Source organism: Benincasa hispida, chromosome 12 (genome assembly GCF_027475165.1).
Source record: "Benincasa hispida cultivar pf3 chromosome 12, pf3_genome.v1.1, whole genome shotgun sequence".
NCBI lineage: Eukaryota > Viridiplantae > Streptophyta > Magnoliopsida > Cucurbitales > Cucurbitaceae > Benincasa > Benincasa hispida.
The window spans coordinates 6,008,496-6,028,644 of NC_143489.1; the positions used below are offsets into that span (position 1 = coordinate 6,008,496).

The following is a 20,149-nucleotide window of genomic DNA, read 5'->3' on the forward strand; positions in this document are numbered from 1 at the left end:
TTTTAGAGGCTAGGTAATTTTCTTGAGATAGTTTGTATGTCTTAATTCTTGAAGTTTACTATTTAATTTATTCAAGTGTTATGAACCTTTTGGGTGGATTTGATTTATTAGTAATAGAATTTTTGTGAATATTTCTGACAAACTAATTTATTGAATTTCTTGTATGCAAAATCATTCTAGCTTGTGCATAATTGATTGATTAAGTTGCACTTATTAGGATCACATGTTTACGGTCTAGATTTTTTCTGGCCAAATTCATGTATGCTCTAGTATAATCCTTCCCAAATAAATCATGCTATCAGATGTGGTTGTCCGACTTGTAGTGTGTCTCGACAATTGACCTTTACTTAATACTTTTCACTTTTAACTTGTATGTCACTGAGAAGAAAAAGTTTTAAACTGAATTAGGGCAGATTTAGATTGTTATCAAAATTGGCTAATTGGGCTATTAGAATTTCTAATAGGTTAAGGGGTTCATATAATTGAAGAAATTAACTAGTATCTAATGATTGAAAATAAAAAATATACAAACTAATCCAAAGATTTTCCATTAATTTGATTCAATCTCCTTTTCTGTGCTAACTCCTATTTATTCTTCTCTGTTTGGTTTTTTAGTTTATTTTATAAACAAAAATCAAGAATCATCAAAACCCCCTTTATTTGGAATTCAAAAATTGGTCTAAGTTAATTCAACATTCTCCCTATGAATTCGACTCCGATCTTACCACATTTCTACGTTTGTAGTATAAGTCTAGGATCAGTGAAAATAAATTATCTTTGCTCGAGTTAGGAGCGGTTATGACATGCTAGTCTCAGAGTCCGAACAGTCATCCTGGTGAAATGTAAGTCTTGATATGAATGTTGTTATATAATGAGACTAGTCATTTCGTGGTTCGGTCTTATACAAACTTCTTTGTATAGATTACCCTTGCTCACATGTCTCTGCATGAATGATCAGGATCAGATCATTTTTAGTACTTTACAACAATTGTGATATCTACAAAATGGACTATACTCTAGTGTCACCAGAATAAGGTATCCATCCTTATCCATCTACTACAGACCATTTAGGTTATCACTTAAACATGATCCACCCGTATGTCTCTACATACATGTTTAAGCTACAAAATAACCTTGGATGTTAGTTTAATTGTTTGTAGATTAATGCAAAGTCAGATAAAACATCACATATTTTATTAAATAAATAAGATGTTTATACAATTCAATTACAAACTATAAGACCCTACGAGATTTGAGACATCAACTCCAACAAGATGATCATCACTAGAATTTCTCTATAAAGATGCTTAAACCATAAATGAACGAAGGAGAACGATGGAGAGGACAAATAGGGAAGCTCAATGGTGGATGATCATCGAGTTGCTTGAACGACCATGGAAATGTTCGAACCAACAACAGAGCAGGATGGGGAGAACAAAGATGAGAATAATGATAGAGAAGAAATAGGAGAAACAAATGAAGGGAGAAGGAATGAGTGAACGGTGGAGAAACAGAAAGAGAATAGTGTACATCGATAAAAAGTAACATTTTCACTCTCAAAGTTTTAAGCATTTTAAATGCGCACCTAGGAAATTCTCAAAATAAAATCCCACTTTTTTCTTTTTTAGAGCCACATCCGCTTTTTCTATTTTTCTAAAGCTTTTAATATAAAATTATATCCTACAATGCTATAAAAAGTGACATTTGTTGTAGTGCACCAAAACTCTAGAAAGCTTCCCTCCGCCACCATCACTGGTGACGGGAAATTAGAAGTCAAATTATTCAACAACTAAAATCCCTTGGACGCAGTATGCGATGCATGTTCTTAAGATATGCGTTGATAGTCATGCGTCGATGGTCATGCGTTGGAATGATAATGTGTTAACCAATGTAAGCGATGATCATGTGTCCTGTCACAAGTTTTCTTGCGCTCACGCCAAGTATAATGCGAACGCAAGTTTCTCGAGTAATCTAAGGTCGAACACAGGGACTTGTAGCTATATGAATGTGGTAATGTGCATGCGGCGGTTAAAATAAAAGAATGGAAGGGAGGTTGCTAAGTGAACCCTACTCCTACTCCTATCTAATAGAAAACGCAATGAGAATATGCAAGAGAGGTAGAGATGACTTAAGTTTTTATTACATCCATATTATGGCTAGGCTGTCACACAATCCTCCCACTATATCGAGGTACTCTCAACTCTTTGGAAAAAATGCATCTGACCAATCTTAACAACTTTTGTTTTAGGGTCAGCACCAACACATGTGTCGTTCTTTCCCAAGTTCTGAAATATGTAAACATCTTTTACTTGTCATAAATAGCTTTTATGAAACTCCATATGAGTGACATCTTTTATTTCTTTTTATAATATTACATTAAAAATATAGGATAAAAAGTAAGATTTGAAATATTAATTAACTTGGGTCCACTAAAACAATTTTTTTTTTTTTTTTTTTTTGTTAACAACACTTGACATGAAATAAATGTATGGGAAAATAGATAAAATGCGGAGATGATTTCATTGCAACCCTTAAGAATGACCGCAAAGGCAACCTTAGTCAATGCAAGCCATGCAATCATGCTACACACATGTGAACCTAACTCTAGGACGTATGCGGTGTATCTGCGATATTGCCGAGAAGCCTATGCCTGCCTAGACCTCCATAACCAGCTTACTAACTCCTGCCACATGAGCGTGGTTGCCGCATAACCCTTTATCCTACTTCCTGGACGCATGCAATATCCAATCTATACGGTGCATAGGCTGTGTGAAAGCAAACAAAACTTATCTCTAAGATCCCCATTCTGCCTATGTGTTCCAATCCGCTCTCCCGAGTCTTAGATTTGTGTTTTAAACTACTTTCCCAAATATGCCTAAATGATGAATGAAGCCCTCATAGGACAAGATAACCGATGAACTTTGTTGACCTAAGATTGTTCCTGTCCCTAGTGAACAATGCATACATTGCTTAATGCGACTAACCATTTACCCTCCCGGGCAGTTGGTTGTTGCTGACTTTACTCATAGACAAGCAATGTGTTAGCCTATAGATAGGCATTGCTGCAGCTTCACACTAAGCAAATAAGGTTACTCACACACTCACGCAATGCACACCTCTCGGTGGGTTGCTACATGCTTCATATCCCTAATCCACACGACTAAGTGTGTGATACCCAAGCAATCCCACTAAGTGTTGCAATGAAAGTAAAGATGCTAAGTAAAGAAGATGGAGATGGAGTCGAAAGAGACAGAGAAATGTATTGAAAACAAATTATATTAATTCCTTAATCACAAAATTTCATACAATACAATATGAGAAAAGAAAGGGAAATGAAATGACCAGCTGGAAGCAACAATGGATGTGTGTCAAGGCTGCCGGTGATGCCATGGATGGGCGAAGGAACTGACTCTCTCGAGATCTAGCTTCGATCAAAGGCTCTGGTCGTCACTCGGAATGGATGAAAAAGGTGAAGAACTCGTAGCGTCTTCTTACGCATTTTGTTTGGATCGGAGGGAAAATCCCTGGATCACAAGGATAATCCCCGGATAGCTTGAATTTCTACTCATCGACTTCTATTTATAGAGCTTGGGTCATCGACAACATTAATTGGACTGCTCTGAGTCTGACATTCGGTGCGTTAGTCCTTTCTAAACCTCTGCCACTAACGGCGTGGTAGGTGAAATGTCAGCATCATCTTTTTGTTTTTCTTGAGGTAGATGCGTTCATTCCACCAACCTTGCGTTGCTCCCATTAGTACGTGTTGTCGCGTAGCCGCAATCATTCAATGACCGCATTTTCTTAATACTGCAACTCTACACGATGATCGCAATCGCTAGGCGAGCGCAACTTCCATGCAATGGACGCATATGGCTAATTACCGCAACATCCATGCATTGATCGACGCGTTTGGCCTTGCGATGGAGTGTTTCTCCGCATGCGGTCGTCTTGCGGTGGTTTAGTTTTCGCGTTTGCGTCCATTTCCTGTTTTAGCTACAAAAATAAAACATTGAACGCATAATAACGCAAAACAATGGGTTAACTGAGATTCAATATGCTGATCGACGCAAGCTCACTTTCTCGTAAATTTCTAGCACAATTGCCGCATATTCTACTTAACAACCTTCATAATTCTAAGTAAAAGGTCTAAGATGACATGCATTTCTGTATGTCATTAATCACCACCATCACAAGCAAACCCATTTGAGAAATGAAGCCCATCTTGGAGATTGTCATTCGACGTCATCACCACCATCACACCACGATCCACAAAACCATTTGTGAAATCACTCTAACATCAGTTCTTACATAAAACTCACCTCCCTCCCCCCTCCTTATTTAAGGGTGGAGGGAAGTGTGACAACTCTTTGCTTGTGGTGGAACAACGGCTAATAATGATTGAGATTTCTACTAGAGAAGAAAGTTTTGAATTTCCTATGCTGAAAATTTCATTCAAGAAAGCCGCTACATATGTGACCAACAATTTAATACCGTTATATATATTCAATGAGTACATATAAATTTTTGTTGCATCTAATATTCATATCAAATATAATATCAATTTTCAAATCTATACTAGGGGCTAGCGATAATAATCTTTACTAAAACCCAACTAGTTTTATAACACCTAATTAGCTTCCACTATTAAATCAATGTTATTAAATTACAGAGATATGGATTATTTCATTAATATGTAAATTTAGCTATGATATTCATAAAACTTTCCAAAGCTCAAAATCAAATAAGAAAAAAGGTGTTTTTTCACAACCACATAGCAAAAGGGTGGATGCAAAAGGGGCATCAAATGTGAAAGATTTTAAAGAGCTAATGCAGCCCAATTTACTTTGCTTGAACAATCATACTCATTTTCCAAAGTAATATGGTCCACCCCCACACCCTCCTTAAAGTCATCTACACATAAATAAATAAAAACTATATAAACAATCTTCTATTATGATTTGTCTCGATCCATTTTTAAAACTTAATGATATTATTGTTCAAATCTAAGATCATCAATCTTTGAAATAATAATTGATACCTTATCTATAGAACCATCATCTAAAATTGTGTTTCTTTATTTACAAATCAATGAAGCACTTTTGAATCTTCAATTTCTAACTCTCATCCACAAATTCCTTGATCCCATATTTTCCAACCACACACTCAATATTCAATAGAGAGAAAAATTATAAATATATATGTGCCAATCATAACCATCCATTTGTATATTTCTAGTTCCATATCATCATCATAATCATCCCTTCCAAATTCAAAAGGGTAAAACCATTTTTGAAAATTTGAAGAAGATGGAGAAATAAAGAGTTGAAATAACTAGATGGGTTTTAAAAAAAAAAACTAGAAAAACAAAAAAAACAAAAACAAAAACAAGTTGATCTACCATAGCTATGATTAATAATCTAATTAACCCTCCCCCAAAGTATATAAAAAAGCTTTATGTATATTATGTATTGGAGTATTTGAAGCTATTGGGTTATCTATACCTAAAAAAACTAAGCATTTTCCAGCTGACCCATTTGATCTCTCTGGCTGATTTTGAGGTCATTATCCAGCCAAATCATGAAGCAATTGAGCACCCATCAAGTTTCTATAAGGAAGATTCTGAGTTTCTCCATCTAAAAGGGAATATTGAACTGGTGGACATTCTTCCATGTGATCTCTTGTGAAGAAAAGGGAGCTTTGTGCCGCCGCCGCGGCGGGAGAAAAGGCGATGCTCACTCCTCCGTTGCCGTTCCCCCCGACTGCTGCATGCTGTTGTAACCCTAATGTCAACGACACGCCTCCACCGCTGCCGTTATTGAAATGTTGATTATTGTTATTGTTGTTGTTAGGGTACGAAACACCCCCGCTACCAGTATGGTGATTGTAGGACGAGAAGTCAAGCTCTACCGTGCCAAATGCATCGCCCACAACCCGTCCAAAACTATGGTCATGGTTTTCGTGGATGTGGTGTCCGTGGTGGTTTTGCATCGTTTTCATCGTTCTTGAATGATCATTCTTCTCTGAGTTATTAGAGATGATTGAAGAGAGACATTCCGAGTCTATTCTTAGGAGTTGGTCCGGTGTCGGCTTCTGATCCTCGAGTCGTGTTGCGATCGACCGATGGCCATCGATTTCGTCGTCAAAATCCGCCACCCCATCAAAAGAGTTGTTGGCATTGCTGTTCATGTTGTTGAAACTGTTATCAATCTCATCCTCTTGTTCCTTTGTTTCTTCCAAATACATCTCTTCTACCATTGGCTTCCACAGCCTCACCCTTGCATTAATGAACCAATTTGACACCTAACCAAAAACAAAACATATTAAAAGCTCCAATATAACAACAAACGCAAACATACAAATACAACAAAAAAAAAAAAAAAAAAAAAAAAAAAAAAAAAAAAAAAAACCAAGAGATTACTGCTCATTTGAACTAAACCCTACAAATGAAACATCTTTTAATTCATAAAGGAAAAAAAAACACACACACATCCACACAAAAATTACCATTTGCCCATTTAATGAAAATGAGGTATAAATGTCTAGAATTGTTCAAATCATTAAAGAGAATAATGTGGGGTTTGGTTATACATAAATAAAACAGTGGATATTCTCTTAGAAGATATGAAAAATGTAAACTTAAATTAAAATAAGAAAGTGGTTGAATGGAATTGTATTATTATTATGATTATATCATTTAGGGTTTTTTTTTTTTTTTTTTTTTGGACTTGCCTGGCTTCTGGAGAGACCAGTTTGGCGAGCTAAAATATGTTTATCCACATCGCTAGGATACCTGCAAAAGATTCAACATTTTCTAACTGTTAAAAATTCCAGGAAAAAAAGGCATTTTTTTTTTAAACTTTGAGAGATAGAGGGGAAGAAAAATGGGGTCATTTTGGAGAGAGAATAAGAACCATACAAGAACAAGAACAAGAGAGAGAAACTAATTAAATGATTGAAAGCAATAGGGACAAGAAAAACAAAGGAATCTAAAATGTGTGTTGGAAGAAAAATCAATGATTGAGGCTTACCCACTAAACTACTTCAACTCTTTGGTTACAATAAAAAAAAAAAAGAAAAATCAAAACTTATTACCATTGATTCCAACTCAAAATCCATTTTTCTTTACAAACCATATTGTAAAAACAAGAAAAGAAAAAGAAAAAAGAAAAAAATGAACTGATCATGTTAATTCAAAATTGTCTTTTGGAAAGGTCAAAACAATGTGAACGACGATTATATACAGTTCGATTTTAAAAGGGATAACGACGACTATGTTTAATAATTTCAAAAAGAATTTAATGAATGCATCTAAAAGTTTTTTAGAACTAAAATTTCATTAAGGAAACAATCGAAGAGAAGGGCCAGAAAGAGGGTTTTACGGGTGAAGGAAGTGTTCGAAAAGCCAAGCGCGAAGAACGGAAACAGAACGTTCGGGGAGGCCGCGTTGAGGGCGCCATGGATGGCTTTCCATGATGCTGATTTGATGGAAAGCTCTTTGTTGTCTTAAAGCTTGATCAATCACTCTAAGCCTGGGTGTTTCTCCTCTTGTAGTACCAGGTGCAATTGGATCCTTTTCTCCCATTGCCTTTCTTGTGGCTTGAATTTGCCCCACAATCCCATCTTTTAGGCTTCTAAAATGCCTCGACATCGCTTTCGATGCCAACGCCGAGTACACCCTCGCTGCCCCACTCCCTGCCACCGCTTCGAACGACGCCACCACCATCTTCATTTGCTCGCAATAATGCCTATACCTTCTTTCAACCTACAACGATATGAAACCTCTTTATGTTAATTTGTATGTATATGTGTGTATGGAGGGTTTCAGAAATAGTTATGATTGGTGGGCAAAGAGCATTTAATGAAAAGGGAAAAACAAAAAACAAAAAAACCCCACAATCCCACATCAAGGGAAATGTAAAGTTGGGAACTTTACTTGAATTTCTTGTTAAAGTTTGGATTTTTACTCCTACCCATTTGAAATAAAGAAGAGAGAGCTTTTAGTTTTAACCCGAGTTTGAGAGGAATATGTGAAGTTAAGCAAAGAAAAGTAAATTAATTAAATTTACCTCTTCAAGCATGGAAAAAAGCTTGGTTTTCCTCTTTTGCAAGTCCATGAAATCAAGTGATTGAAGAGAGAAATTGGTAGAAGAAGAGCCATGTTTGTGTTTTGGTGAGGAAGAAGAATGATTGATGTTATTGGTAATTCCAAGGCTACAAAACTCATTAAGAAGTTCTTGAGTTGGGATTAAAAACCTCGAGTTTCTAAGGTGAAAAATGGGAAAAGATGATTGGTTTTGTTGTTGTTGTCTTAGTTCAAAAGATTGTAAGCCAATAGAAGAAGGGTTAGAAGAACTAAGAGACAAAGAAAGGCCTTGGCTTGGTCTTTCATTTGGTTCACATGGAAACACACATCTTAAAGAAGAATCCGCCGTCGCCATCGTCGTTGTCGTCGTCCCCCATGGTCCAACCACCATCATATTCTGATGAAACGACTCATCGTCGTCATCACCACCGCCACCACCACCCGATTTGTTGAACATCTCCGTCGTGGGTTCGGTGGTGGAACCGAACCCGGTTTGGATCTGATTTGTGAATTGATTTGGGACGATGTTGTTTGAATTTGAATTGGAATTGTAATAAAACACTCCTCCAAATACCATCTCGTTTGATTTTTCTCCTCCTTCACAAAGCTCTCCAGCCATCAACTTAAAAAAGAAAATAGATCTTTCTGTTCTCTTTTTTATTGGAATCTTTGATCAAGATTCAAATCCAAGAACTTGTTGTTTTTTATTGGTATTTCAAGTCCATCAACCTTGATCTAATCTGCAAAGTAAAAAAAGAAAAAAACAAAACAAAAAAAGGGTTTTGAGTAAAGAGATTAAAAGATTGAATTTTGATTGAGTAAAGAGTAAAAGAGGAGTAACCCAGATAAGAGAAGAGGTAAGATAGGGCGGCGGTGGCGGTGGCGGTGGTTGCGGCGGCGGAGACGGTGGAGGAATCTTTGTGGGGGTTAATTTTGGAGTGGTTTTTAGGGGAAAGGATGGAAAAAGGAAAGAGGTATAAAATAGGGAGAGAAATATAGAGGCGATGATGAGCTGCTGGGAGCTAAAGCTGTAATAATAATAATCATCATCTCAAGTACTCTTTAAACATTTCTCTCTCCTCTGCTCTGCAAAAAAAAAAAAAAAAAAAAAAAAAACTGTTTGTTTTGGGGGTCTCTGAGCTTCTTTCTCTCTTTAATGGGTCAATGCAAAGAGGGATAAATCTGTCCAAAATGGGCTTCCTAGAAAGAAAGAAAGAAAAGGGAATCAGAAATTATTTTTTTAAAAGAAAAATAAAGAAATAAACCAATCCCAACTCAATAATTTTTGTACCAACAGTTTTTTTTATATATATATAATATATACACAAACAAAACCAAAAGATTATTTACTTTACTTTATTAATTAATATAATAAAAGACCCCTAAAAACATTACAAGTACTACCACTACAGAAACATGAAAGAGAAAAGTAATGATCATAAAAATTGCAGCAGAATTTTTGTAGACAATATCACAAACAACCGGCCGCCATATCACTTCTTCTAACTTATTGTTCTTCTCTATTTCTTTTCTTCTTTCTTTCTTTCTTTTTTTTTTTTTTTTTCAATTTTATGGATTCAATCCAATAAATTGAAAAAAAGAGAATCCCAAGTGGGAGTTTGGGCAGGCTTTTTCAGACGGAGAGATGAGTTTACAGTGGACCTGATTTCTTCTTCTTCTTCTTCACCTGTGATTTTTTTTTATGAAACTCAAAAAAGGAAAAAATTGGGAGAAAGGACTGAAAGAAGGAAGGGATATATTTTTTCTTTTGGGGAGTGGGAATTGAAAAAAAAAAAAAAAGATCCCAAAAAAGGGGGGTTGTGGTGTGGGGAAAGGAGAAAGAGAGGAGATGAGGTGGTCCAAAGTAATGGTATGGTCATCTAATTCTCATATTAATTGCTCTATTAAAACCCCCTTCCACCCATTTATATCCCCATCTCCACGCGCTCCTCAAATCAACCCTTTTTCAACTCTTTATATATATAACATCACACGTTTTTATATATATTCTCGAGAGATCACTCAATATAAGATTGCTCTAAGCCTAAAACCAAGAACACACTTAATTTTGGAGTTCTAATTATGAAACCAAAAGGACGATATGCTTTGTTTTGGCATAGATAGTAACTATCCGTTCCATTAAACTTATCTAAATTAGATTTTCATAACTTTAAGATCCCCTCTAAGAGAAGGTTATAAAATTGAAATGTTTGTTTGGTATTATTAATATAATTATGTAAAGAGTAGATAAGTGTTTTGTTTAGAGCCCCAATTATATATTCATTAAAAATTTGAGAAACATTGATGTTTGAGAATTCAAACTATATTTAAGATTTGAGAATAGAGCGTTATAAATGTGAGAATGAAAATTTGTATGACTTTTGATCTATAGGAGAGATTACCATTAAGTGACTTATATTTGGTTATATAAATAAAATCTAAGATATAAATTTGAGTAGTTTGAGATTTTGTCCTCACATGAAAAAGAAAAAGTGAAAAATATCACATTAATGACATAATTAGAAACTTATGAACGAGTATTTTATTGGGGCCTTTTTTCACTTTTGTCTATTATATCTTCTCGTCATTTTTCTATTGACATAGACATTAAAATTAACATTCTTTTATTTATCTCTTTTTCTAGCTCTTTCATTTAAGGTTAAATTTGACTTTGGGCCACGATAAGAATATAACAATATCATAGAACTCTTTTTAAAGTATAATGATTGAAAATTTTATAACATGCTAGAAAAATATATACTTTACTTAACTCAATATTATATTTCCATTAATTACAACCAGCCAGCCATATGACTTTTTTCGAAAAAAAAACATCCAACTACCTCAATTGAACCAATAAATTCAATCATTTTCCTTACCACCCAATAAAATTTTAATTACATATGTATATAGACCTTATCTTAAGGATAGGAATCATCATTGAAATCGCTGAAATCGAATCAAATATTAAACCGAATCGAAATCGAACCGAAATTAAATTAATGTGGTTTAGTTTGGTTTGACATATGTTGAAACCGATTTAATGCAATTTGATCTGGTTTCAAATACGAAAATCGATTTGAAACCGTACTGAACCACTTTTAAATCAATAAGTTAAAAATACCTTTTAGGGTTTCACCGTTTCAGTCTCTCATTAGCAAAAGAAAATCGTTCGGGCTCGAGTCCTCAACAGTTGACACCATCTAAACCTAAAGGCTATCTCTTCACTCTCAAACTCGCTCGACGCGATCGTCAGCCATATGCCATTCGTCGTCAACCATAGTTACCTCCATCCTCCATCGAAGTTCCTACAAATTTCAAAGTCCTCCGATCTCACGTCTCAGCCTCAGGCAGGTACCATTTGTTTCGTCATCCATTTGCTTTTCTTTTCGAAGTACAAATCAACTTACTCCACATTTTTAACTCAATCACGACCCCATTTGTTGTTAATGTTGAGTGCAGTGAGTACATCTTCCTTAGAATTTTAATTTCTATTAAACTATATATTTATTATTTATATCTTCATTAAATTTTAATTAGATTTTCGTTTCTAATAATAAGTCTTTTTAATATGTAGTTTTGTGTTAAATAAGCCCTATTAAACATAAAATTAAAATTTCAATCTATGTGTACGAATTTTTATTGAATATTAACAATATTTTCCACAATAATCACAAATCGAATCAAAATTTTGAGACTAAAAAGTTATTTGAGGCACATAGTTGCAATAAAATATCTATTCCATCAATTTTAGAAAATATGTTAAATTTTTTATTCTCTATCCATTTGATGTACCAATATTGTTGAAAATATACAAAATATGCCATATTAGAATTTAAAATTTAGAGATTTCATTTACAGTTTAGTTTATTAATAAAGTAAAAATAATACATAAATGAAACGTTTGGGTTAGGGTTTTACTTTTAGTTTGTATATTGTAGGCACTAGGTAGTAGGCACGATGTCGATGAGCTTGACCAATACGGATAGTAATACTGAGACTGAGACTGCTAGCAAGAGCAACAATTGTTCTATTGTGAACAAAAATGATGATGTTGTTGTTGAGATTAGCATGCCTCCACCAGAACTACAACCAACTCGAAAGAAGAGGAAAAATACATCTATGGTACGGAATAATTTTACTAAATGTTCTGAGTATAGTAATGATAATCCACATGCTAAATGTAATTATTATGGTATGGTGTCTGCATGTCATCCAAGAAGGAATGAAAATTCAACATTGAGAATGCATCTTGAACATTACTGTAAAAAAAATTCTTATCAGATAAAAGACAGTAAGTTAGAAATAACGCAAACGAAGTTGGTATTTAAAAATAAAGATAATGATGGAGGCGGTAATAAAAAATAGTGAACTATAAGATGTTTACTATTGAGAATGCTCGAAGATTAATTGCTGAGATGATCATAATTGATGAGTTGTCATTTAAATTTGTGAAGAACGAGGGATTTAGGAGGTTTGTGGAAGGAAACTTGATGTTAGTATAACCAAATTTTGTTATTCCTTCTCGAACTACAATTGCTAGAGATATTTTAGAAAATCATGCTAGCTTGAGAGAACAATTGAGAGATATTTTGTGGAGGAAGGATATAAAGTCTCACTTACGACTGATACTTGGACATCGATTCAAAATATTAATTACATGATTTTGACTGCACACATTATTGATAGAAAATGGAAGCTACATAAGAGAATTATTAGTTTATCTCATATTGAGAATCATAGAGGGGAGACAATAGGAAAAGAGGTGGATAAATGTTTGAAACAGTAGGGTATTGACAAGGTTTTGACATTAACTGTTGATAATGCTTCATCAAATGATACAGCCATTGCTTATCTAAATAAGCATTTTAAACATGGGTTTGTGTTGAATGGGGATTTCTTGCATGTTAAGTGTTATGCACATATATTGAACTTGATTGTCTGTGATGGTCTGAAAGATGTGAATGATACATTAATTCGAATTCAAAATGTCGTGAGGTTTATTAGATCTTCATTGCTAGACTTGTTAAATTTAAGAAGTGTATTGAAGAGGAGAACATATACTAAGAGTATGTTGTGTCTTAATGTTCAAACTAGATGGAATTCTACATACTTGATGCTTGATGCAGTTGAAAAGTTTGAAAAAGCATTTGAGATGTTAGAAGACTACGACACAGTCTACTTGAATGAAGAGAGTAAACCAACTACCAAAGATGAAGGAAATCGGAAACAAGATTTCCGTGAGCAGCAAAAGCAAGACTATTCTAAATTACAATCATGAATCAACAAATCATTTACAGTCGACTTCAAATAAACGGTTATGCGATTGATACAGAAATTACAACATATAAAAAACAAAGGAACAAAGAGTAAACGCTACGCACATAGGCAGAAACATCTCCATGCTCCGTTGCACGACTGCTCGAACAACAACAACCACGAACACTCGATCTACACGACCGCAACACAACATGAACACTGCACGAAAACTTCACGCTAATCCTCAACGATCTCCTCGGTCATGAACTTCTGCGTAACACGAACGGCCTTCACAGTACCACGAACGTCCTCTAGAAAACCTCGATGATGTCGAGTTGAGTCTGACACCACTAACAAGGCGACCTTGGTATTCTCGATGTGAGAATCCAGAGGGTGGGCTCTGTTCCGACTTGGTATGAGGCAGACGAAGGAGGAAAACACCGATCGCGTACATGACTGGGAAAATAGGAGATGGCGGAGACCTATCGTATAGGTCGATGCTCAATCGTTTAGATAAAGCTATGTGATCATTTAGTTTATCGTTTAGCTCGGTCTGTTGCCTACAGATACTACACGATCGTTTACCTTGGGCCAGCGATCGTCTAGCAAAGCTATGCGATCATTTAGTAAAGATTGCACGATCGTTTAGCTCACACCTGCACGATCGTTTAACTCGCCTAGCCGTCGTTTAGTAAATCTGTATTTACTTGAAAACCACCATGAGTTTCTATACGCCGAGAGAAAACTCAAAACTTCTTTTCAAATGTTTGTAAAAACTTTATTTCAAAATAGGAAACTAATTTCCTTTTAAACTCACGGTTACCTTGATCCAATAACCATCCACTACTTTGGTTATTTAAAAGAAAAAGTATTAATTATCTAATAATTAATATTATTATAAATATAAATGATAACCAACTTATCATACTATATTTATAACCTATAGTTTTAATATTTCATCTCATGAAACATATAAACCATAGTTCTTTTTCTATTCCATGGTACTTAATGTAAATCTCATTTACATCAATCCTTCACTAGATGTATCTTATACATCATACCGATTATATCATATATAATCAAAATACCTCTTGTCAATTTGAACATTTCAAATCAACACCAAGAACTGATCCTCAACATGAATTCAAGCTACCAAGGGGACCTCATGGACCTGTAGCTCCGAAGCTCCAACAATATATAAATAACTGACTAAACTCTATAGTCACGAGATCTACCATCCGTTAACTGTCAGACACTCCATTAAAGACCGACAGCTGAACTCTCCTTACTACAGATATATTATGTGTCCATCTTAACTAATCAGCAGTGCGACAATCCTTCACAGATCGCTCGTAAGTACAGCTGGGCCAATAACCGTTATGCCCCTATACTTACATCTATCTCCTTAAGTACCACTGATCTCTCTAATGAACATAAGTCATAGTCCTACTATGACTGAGTCTTCTCTTCCAAAGAGAAGCTGTGGCCACTATGTTCAAGCCCTAGAATCAGCCCTTAAGAGAGCAATCTCTCTACTTATCCCTGCTTCGGGAAAGGAGTGAATTTCATCTTATGGATTGAGTTCCCAACTCCCAGATCAGACAAGTCCCCAAAAAGGTAGACATGTTGAGTTGGCAATTTGACCACTCTCACCCATACTAATCAAAGGACCGTCCTCAAAGGCAGGAGTTCCCAAAACATTTAGGGTTGAGGTCGTGTCACCTATGGTCGTTTAGGTGAGATGCAAGTCTCTAGTATCAACGACATTATATACAGAGTCTAGTTATTTCGTGGTCCAGGTCTTATACAAACTCAATGTATAGGACACCCCCGTTCCACGTCTCCACACGAATGGTCAGGATTTACCATCTGTAGTAGTTTACAACATTTGCAAACCTCTACAAAGCGAGTCGTATCCGTAGTATCACTAGGATCAGGTATCCCACCTTAATCCTTATACTACAGACTGATTTAGGTTATCACTTAAGGCATGATCCACTGTATATCACATATACATGCTTAAGTTCACATAAGATAACCAATGAGCTTTGTTTATTGGATATGAGTAAATGCCAGAATTAAATAACACTTATTTTATTCATTGAACAATATGTATCTTTATAAAGCAACGAGACTCCGGGATAATTAGGACACCAATCCCAACAAAAGATTGGGAAATTGCTAGAATTTTTACTAAATTCTTGTCTGTATTCTATGAAGTAATTATTAGGCTTTCAGGGTCTCTTTATGTTACTTCTAACAGAGTCTTCCATGAGATTAGTATTATTCAGAATTGAATAAAGAAATATTCAAGTGTAGTTGGTCCTAATAATTTGCTTTTGCGTGACATGCTTTGAAAATACAAGTGAAGTATGATAAGTATTGGGGGATAAGTATTAGGGGTAAAGTGAGAAAACAAATTTCTTTTTGCATGTTGCTTTTGTTTTGGACCCACGTTACATGATGAAGTCTCTTATGTATTGTCTGAATCAATTATTTTGATATGGATACAGCAAAAGAAGTAGGAAATAAAATGGAGTTTGTTTTGAGGAAAGTGTTTGCTAAATATACTTTGTCATTGTATACCCATGCTTCATCTTCATGTTCACTTTCATCATCTCAAGTGTTCAAAGACTGTGCAAGTATGAGTCAACCTTCGGTTTGTAGTAATATTAGTAGTAGTAACTCTTTGAATACTACATCTTCATCTAGAACTATTACTTCTACTGTTAGTATTGCTTCAGACATTTTTCGTTTTGATTTTGAAGATATGGAGGAAGAGGATACACTAAGTGTGGATACAAAAGTTGATATTTACTTATTAGAGCCTCCTATTAAATGTGGGGAGAAATTTGATATCTTAGATTGGTGGAAAGGAAATTCTTCTAGATATAAGGTTCTTAACTAAATTGCACGAGATCTTTTAGCAATTCCGGTATCCACAATTGCTTCTAAGTCTGCATTCAATACTAGTGGGAGAGTAATTGATCCTTTTCATTCCACGTTAGCTCCAACCACAGTTGAGGCACTTGTATGTGCACAAAATTGGTTACGTTCGAAAGCAATTAGCGTTGATCTTCAAAGATATTTTGAGGATATTGTAATTATTGAAGAAGGTCCATATCTTTATAACATTCTTTCTCTACGTCAAATATATTATTTATATAATTAGTATTTTAATAAGAATCATTTTTGTAGACTTCAAAACAAGTTTAGAGATGAAAATGAAGGAGGGGAACGAGAAGGAGAAGAAGGAGAAGGAGAAGAAGGAGAATAAGAAGAATGTGAAGAAGAAGGTGGCTTGAACAAGTTTGTAACTTTTGTGTTTGGTGGACTTTAGAACTTTAATGTTTGTAGTAATTTTATTTATATTTGATGGACTTTGAAATTTTTATGTTTGTGATGTAGTACTTGTATTTATGTTTAATGGAATTGGAACTTTTATATTTGTAGGACTTTTATTTACTATTTATTGTGGTGGACTTTCGAACTTTTATATCTGTATGACTTGTATTTAAATTTAGTGATGTGCACTTTGGAACTTTTATGTCATTGTTTGTGGAACAAAAACCTTTTATGTTTGTAATACTTATATTTTTAGACTTTGAAATAATTTTTAAATTTGTTGTTGAACTTGTAGTGTTATTAGTAATCTAGACTAGTAATACCAAACAATGACTATATATTTAAATTTGTTGTTGAACTTGTAGTGTTATTGTTTAACTATTTTTTTAAAAACATTATGATCAAATCATATAAATTTAGAAGACATGAAAAACAAGGAAAAACCTTAAAAAAAAAAAAAGCGAAACCGAACCATTCAATTTCAGAAAAATAATTTCTAAAATTTGTGATTTGTTCGGTTTGAGTGTCAAACCGAACCGAACCGAACCGTGAACACCCCTACTTAGGGACGTACAAACATAATCCAAAAAAGATTTTAGGTATTGTTAACGCATATGCATTATGTCAATACCTGAAATTTAGCCAATTTATCAGACGTTTCTTATTATACTTTACTTTCTTGTTATATTCTTTATGCATACTTAGACTTATACTCTCTATTGTAATATACACTTGATTATTCAATTTAATAAAATATTTCAAAATACAACATGATACCGGAGTGGTGCGAGATCAAGTCAGAGTGAGTTCATGATGATAGATCTTGGCACAGGCAAGAGATAGAATCGACAGTAGATTTGTGTTTCACTAAACAGAATAAGATGATCTGAATGATGTGGTCGCATGTCAGCTGAACTGAATATAGAGCCTTAAAACTCTAATACTATATGTTGTATTTTGGAATATATTGATTTAGAAGAACCATCTTCCATTAGTACCAAAAGAAAAAAAAATGTTAAATGAAGCTTAAAAGTAAATGTCATGTAGCCTTAAATTTAAAATAAATAATATGATACTATCGTACAAAGACAAACACAACTTGATGTCCTTACTTTAAATTCCTTTTGAAATGTATGTTGAATTTATTTATTACTTTTTTTTGTTTCCTTACATTTTAGTCCTATAATTTTGAATATTTAATTTTAATCCTTATATCTTTAATGATTTAATCCTATAATTTCATGTTGTTTGTTTAATATTGACTTTTTTTTATTAAAAAAGTTGTCCTTTTTTTTTTTTACTTCTTTTATAAAATAAAAAGAGTTGGTAAAATAATAATAATAATAATAATAATAATAAAATAGATTTTATTAACCGTCTCTCCATAAAGTTGTAGAGTATCAATTTTTTGTACGTAGATTATTGAAAATATATAAATTAAATTTACCATTTATCGAAAATACAAAATTAAATATTTTTAATTAAATTTTTAATAATAAAGTTGAAAATACAAATTTTATATCACTTAAATTATATACGGTTATTTTAATGAAAAATATTAAAATGTAGACCATTATAAGTACCGGATGAAAAATGATATTTTATTTGACAAATGAGACATTGAATATATTGGCTTGTAATGGTTTGTTACTCTTATTACATTTATGAGCATATAATAAATTTGTTGTGGAACAAATGTCTGCCACATCATAATGTGAACTACCACTTGGATGTTGGTCATACATTATAGTTGTCTCAATGCCAGTGAATATTAAAAATGTGAATATTTATTTTAAAATCAACTTATAATAAAGTTTTGCATGAGCAACTATCACTAAGCCAAGGGTGTCCTAATTTTTATTTTATATTCTTTCTATCTCACATGCCATTAATTTAATTATATCATAAACCAAATTCCTGGATTTCTTTTATTTTACCATATCTATAATTATCCCATTGTCATTTGTTATATGGCTAATATATTACTCCATGTTAATCTTCATCAATACAACATCTATAATTTGTGATACATAATACTATTTATTAATGGGTAATTATCAATGTAATATACGGAAGAATCACTACAAGAATTTTGGGCTTTAATGTCAGTTGGAAAAAGTAAAATTGAATGTATGATCTCGGTTTTGTTTTTTTAAAAAAAGTGGATCTTTAATGTCAGTTTTAAACCGACATTGTAGGGGTACCTTTAATGTCGATTTTAAACCAACATTAAAGACCACTTAATTTATCCTTTCACTTTCTATTTTCCTCCCATTTTTTTCATTTTCCTCTTCACTCTCCCCCTATTTTCTTTTTCCTCTCATTCTCACACTTCCCTCTTCAGGCCCTCTTCTTTCTCACTTCTCTCTTCCAAGCCCTTGCCATTCATCCATCGATCGTGGGTGAAGAGTCTATCGTGGTGTAGATCTGGCCTCTGTGCAGGTCTGTTTGTCGTGTAACCCGTGCCACCGCACCCAATCGCCCACGTCTCATCAGTCGTCCGGATCTGCTACTCGTTCCGCCAAAGCGCCACAGCCACGCACCGCCATTCACGTGTCTCCGCTGCGCGCCGCCAAGTTCGTTCTTGGCCAAATATCCCCATAATTTTCAATACTTTACTTCTCAATTTTTAAATTTGACCGAAAATGAATCCCTCGAAAAGAAAAAAGTTAATAAATAACTTTTAACTTTTGAAAATAGAGCTCTAACAAATGAGCTCAAAGATTTTTGTGACAATTGCTTTTATTTTACTCCTGATATTTGACATACACAATTGATGTAACCCGTAAATCTGTAAATATAGGAGAAGGGTGGAACTCAGATGTTGAAACCTTAGTTAATCAAGCCAACAAATTGGGACTTCCACCCCAAGCCTCCAACGCTCACACCATCAACGGCAAACCAAGCCCTCTCTTCCCTTACTCCGACAAACAAAGCAACTATTTTATATATATGAGAAGTTGCACTTTTCAACTTGTCATAGATGAGGCTAAAATGTATAGTGATGTATTTTTTTTTTAGTAAGAACAATTGCTTCAGACTAACTAAAGAAAATGTATAACATATCATCATTTGGTAGCTTTTCTTCAAGTTCTCATTGTTAGTTTCTATTGCCTTTTGGTCTTGACACAATTGAATATTGTTCTGCAGATTTTTTCATGTTAGTTGTTAATACCTGCCTTCTTTTTTATATCTGTGTGAGTTTCTATACTGTTATTGACTATAGCTGTTCTATGTCTTTCATCTTGAGCAAGCTTTAATGAGTATTCTTTTATGGATTTAACTTTTCCAGTTGATATTGAATAGTGTTCTCTTGCTTGGCTTAAGTAGCCAAACGATTGTAGGTAGGCCAACAGTACCAAGTTCCTTAGTTGGTGGAGTTCAATTGGAGTGTCTCTTTGTTCTTGTTTTCTATCCCTAAAACTTGCATGTGGATTTTTTTTTTTTTGGTTTCTACATTAT

General features: G+C 34.1%; 1 protein-coding gene across 1 annotated transcript; it reads right to left on the bottom strand.

The window, feature by feature from the left end:
• Window positions 1-5,197: 5,197 nt before the first annotated feature.
• Window positions 5,198-9,985, bottom strand: LOC120066998 (homeobox protein BEL1 homolog). The gene is made up of 6 exons (XM_039018344.2): window positions 9,746-9,985; window positions 8,925-9,283; window positions 8,067-8,823; window positions 7,380-7,762; window positions 6,730-6,790; window positions 5,198-6,300 (listed from the first exon to the last, which is right to left on the bottom strand). The coding sequence occupies exons 3-6, from the start codon at window positions 8,700-8,702 to the stop codon at window positions 5,563-5,565; spliced, it is 1,818 nt and encodes a 605-aa protein (XP_038874272.1). The 5' UTR covers window positions 8,703-8,823; window positions 8,925-9,283; window positions 9,746-9,985; the 3' UTR covers window positions 5,198-5,562.
• Window positions 9,986-20,149: the final 10,164 nt, after the last annotated feature.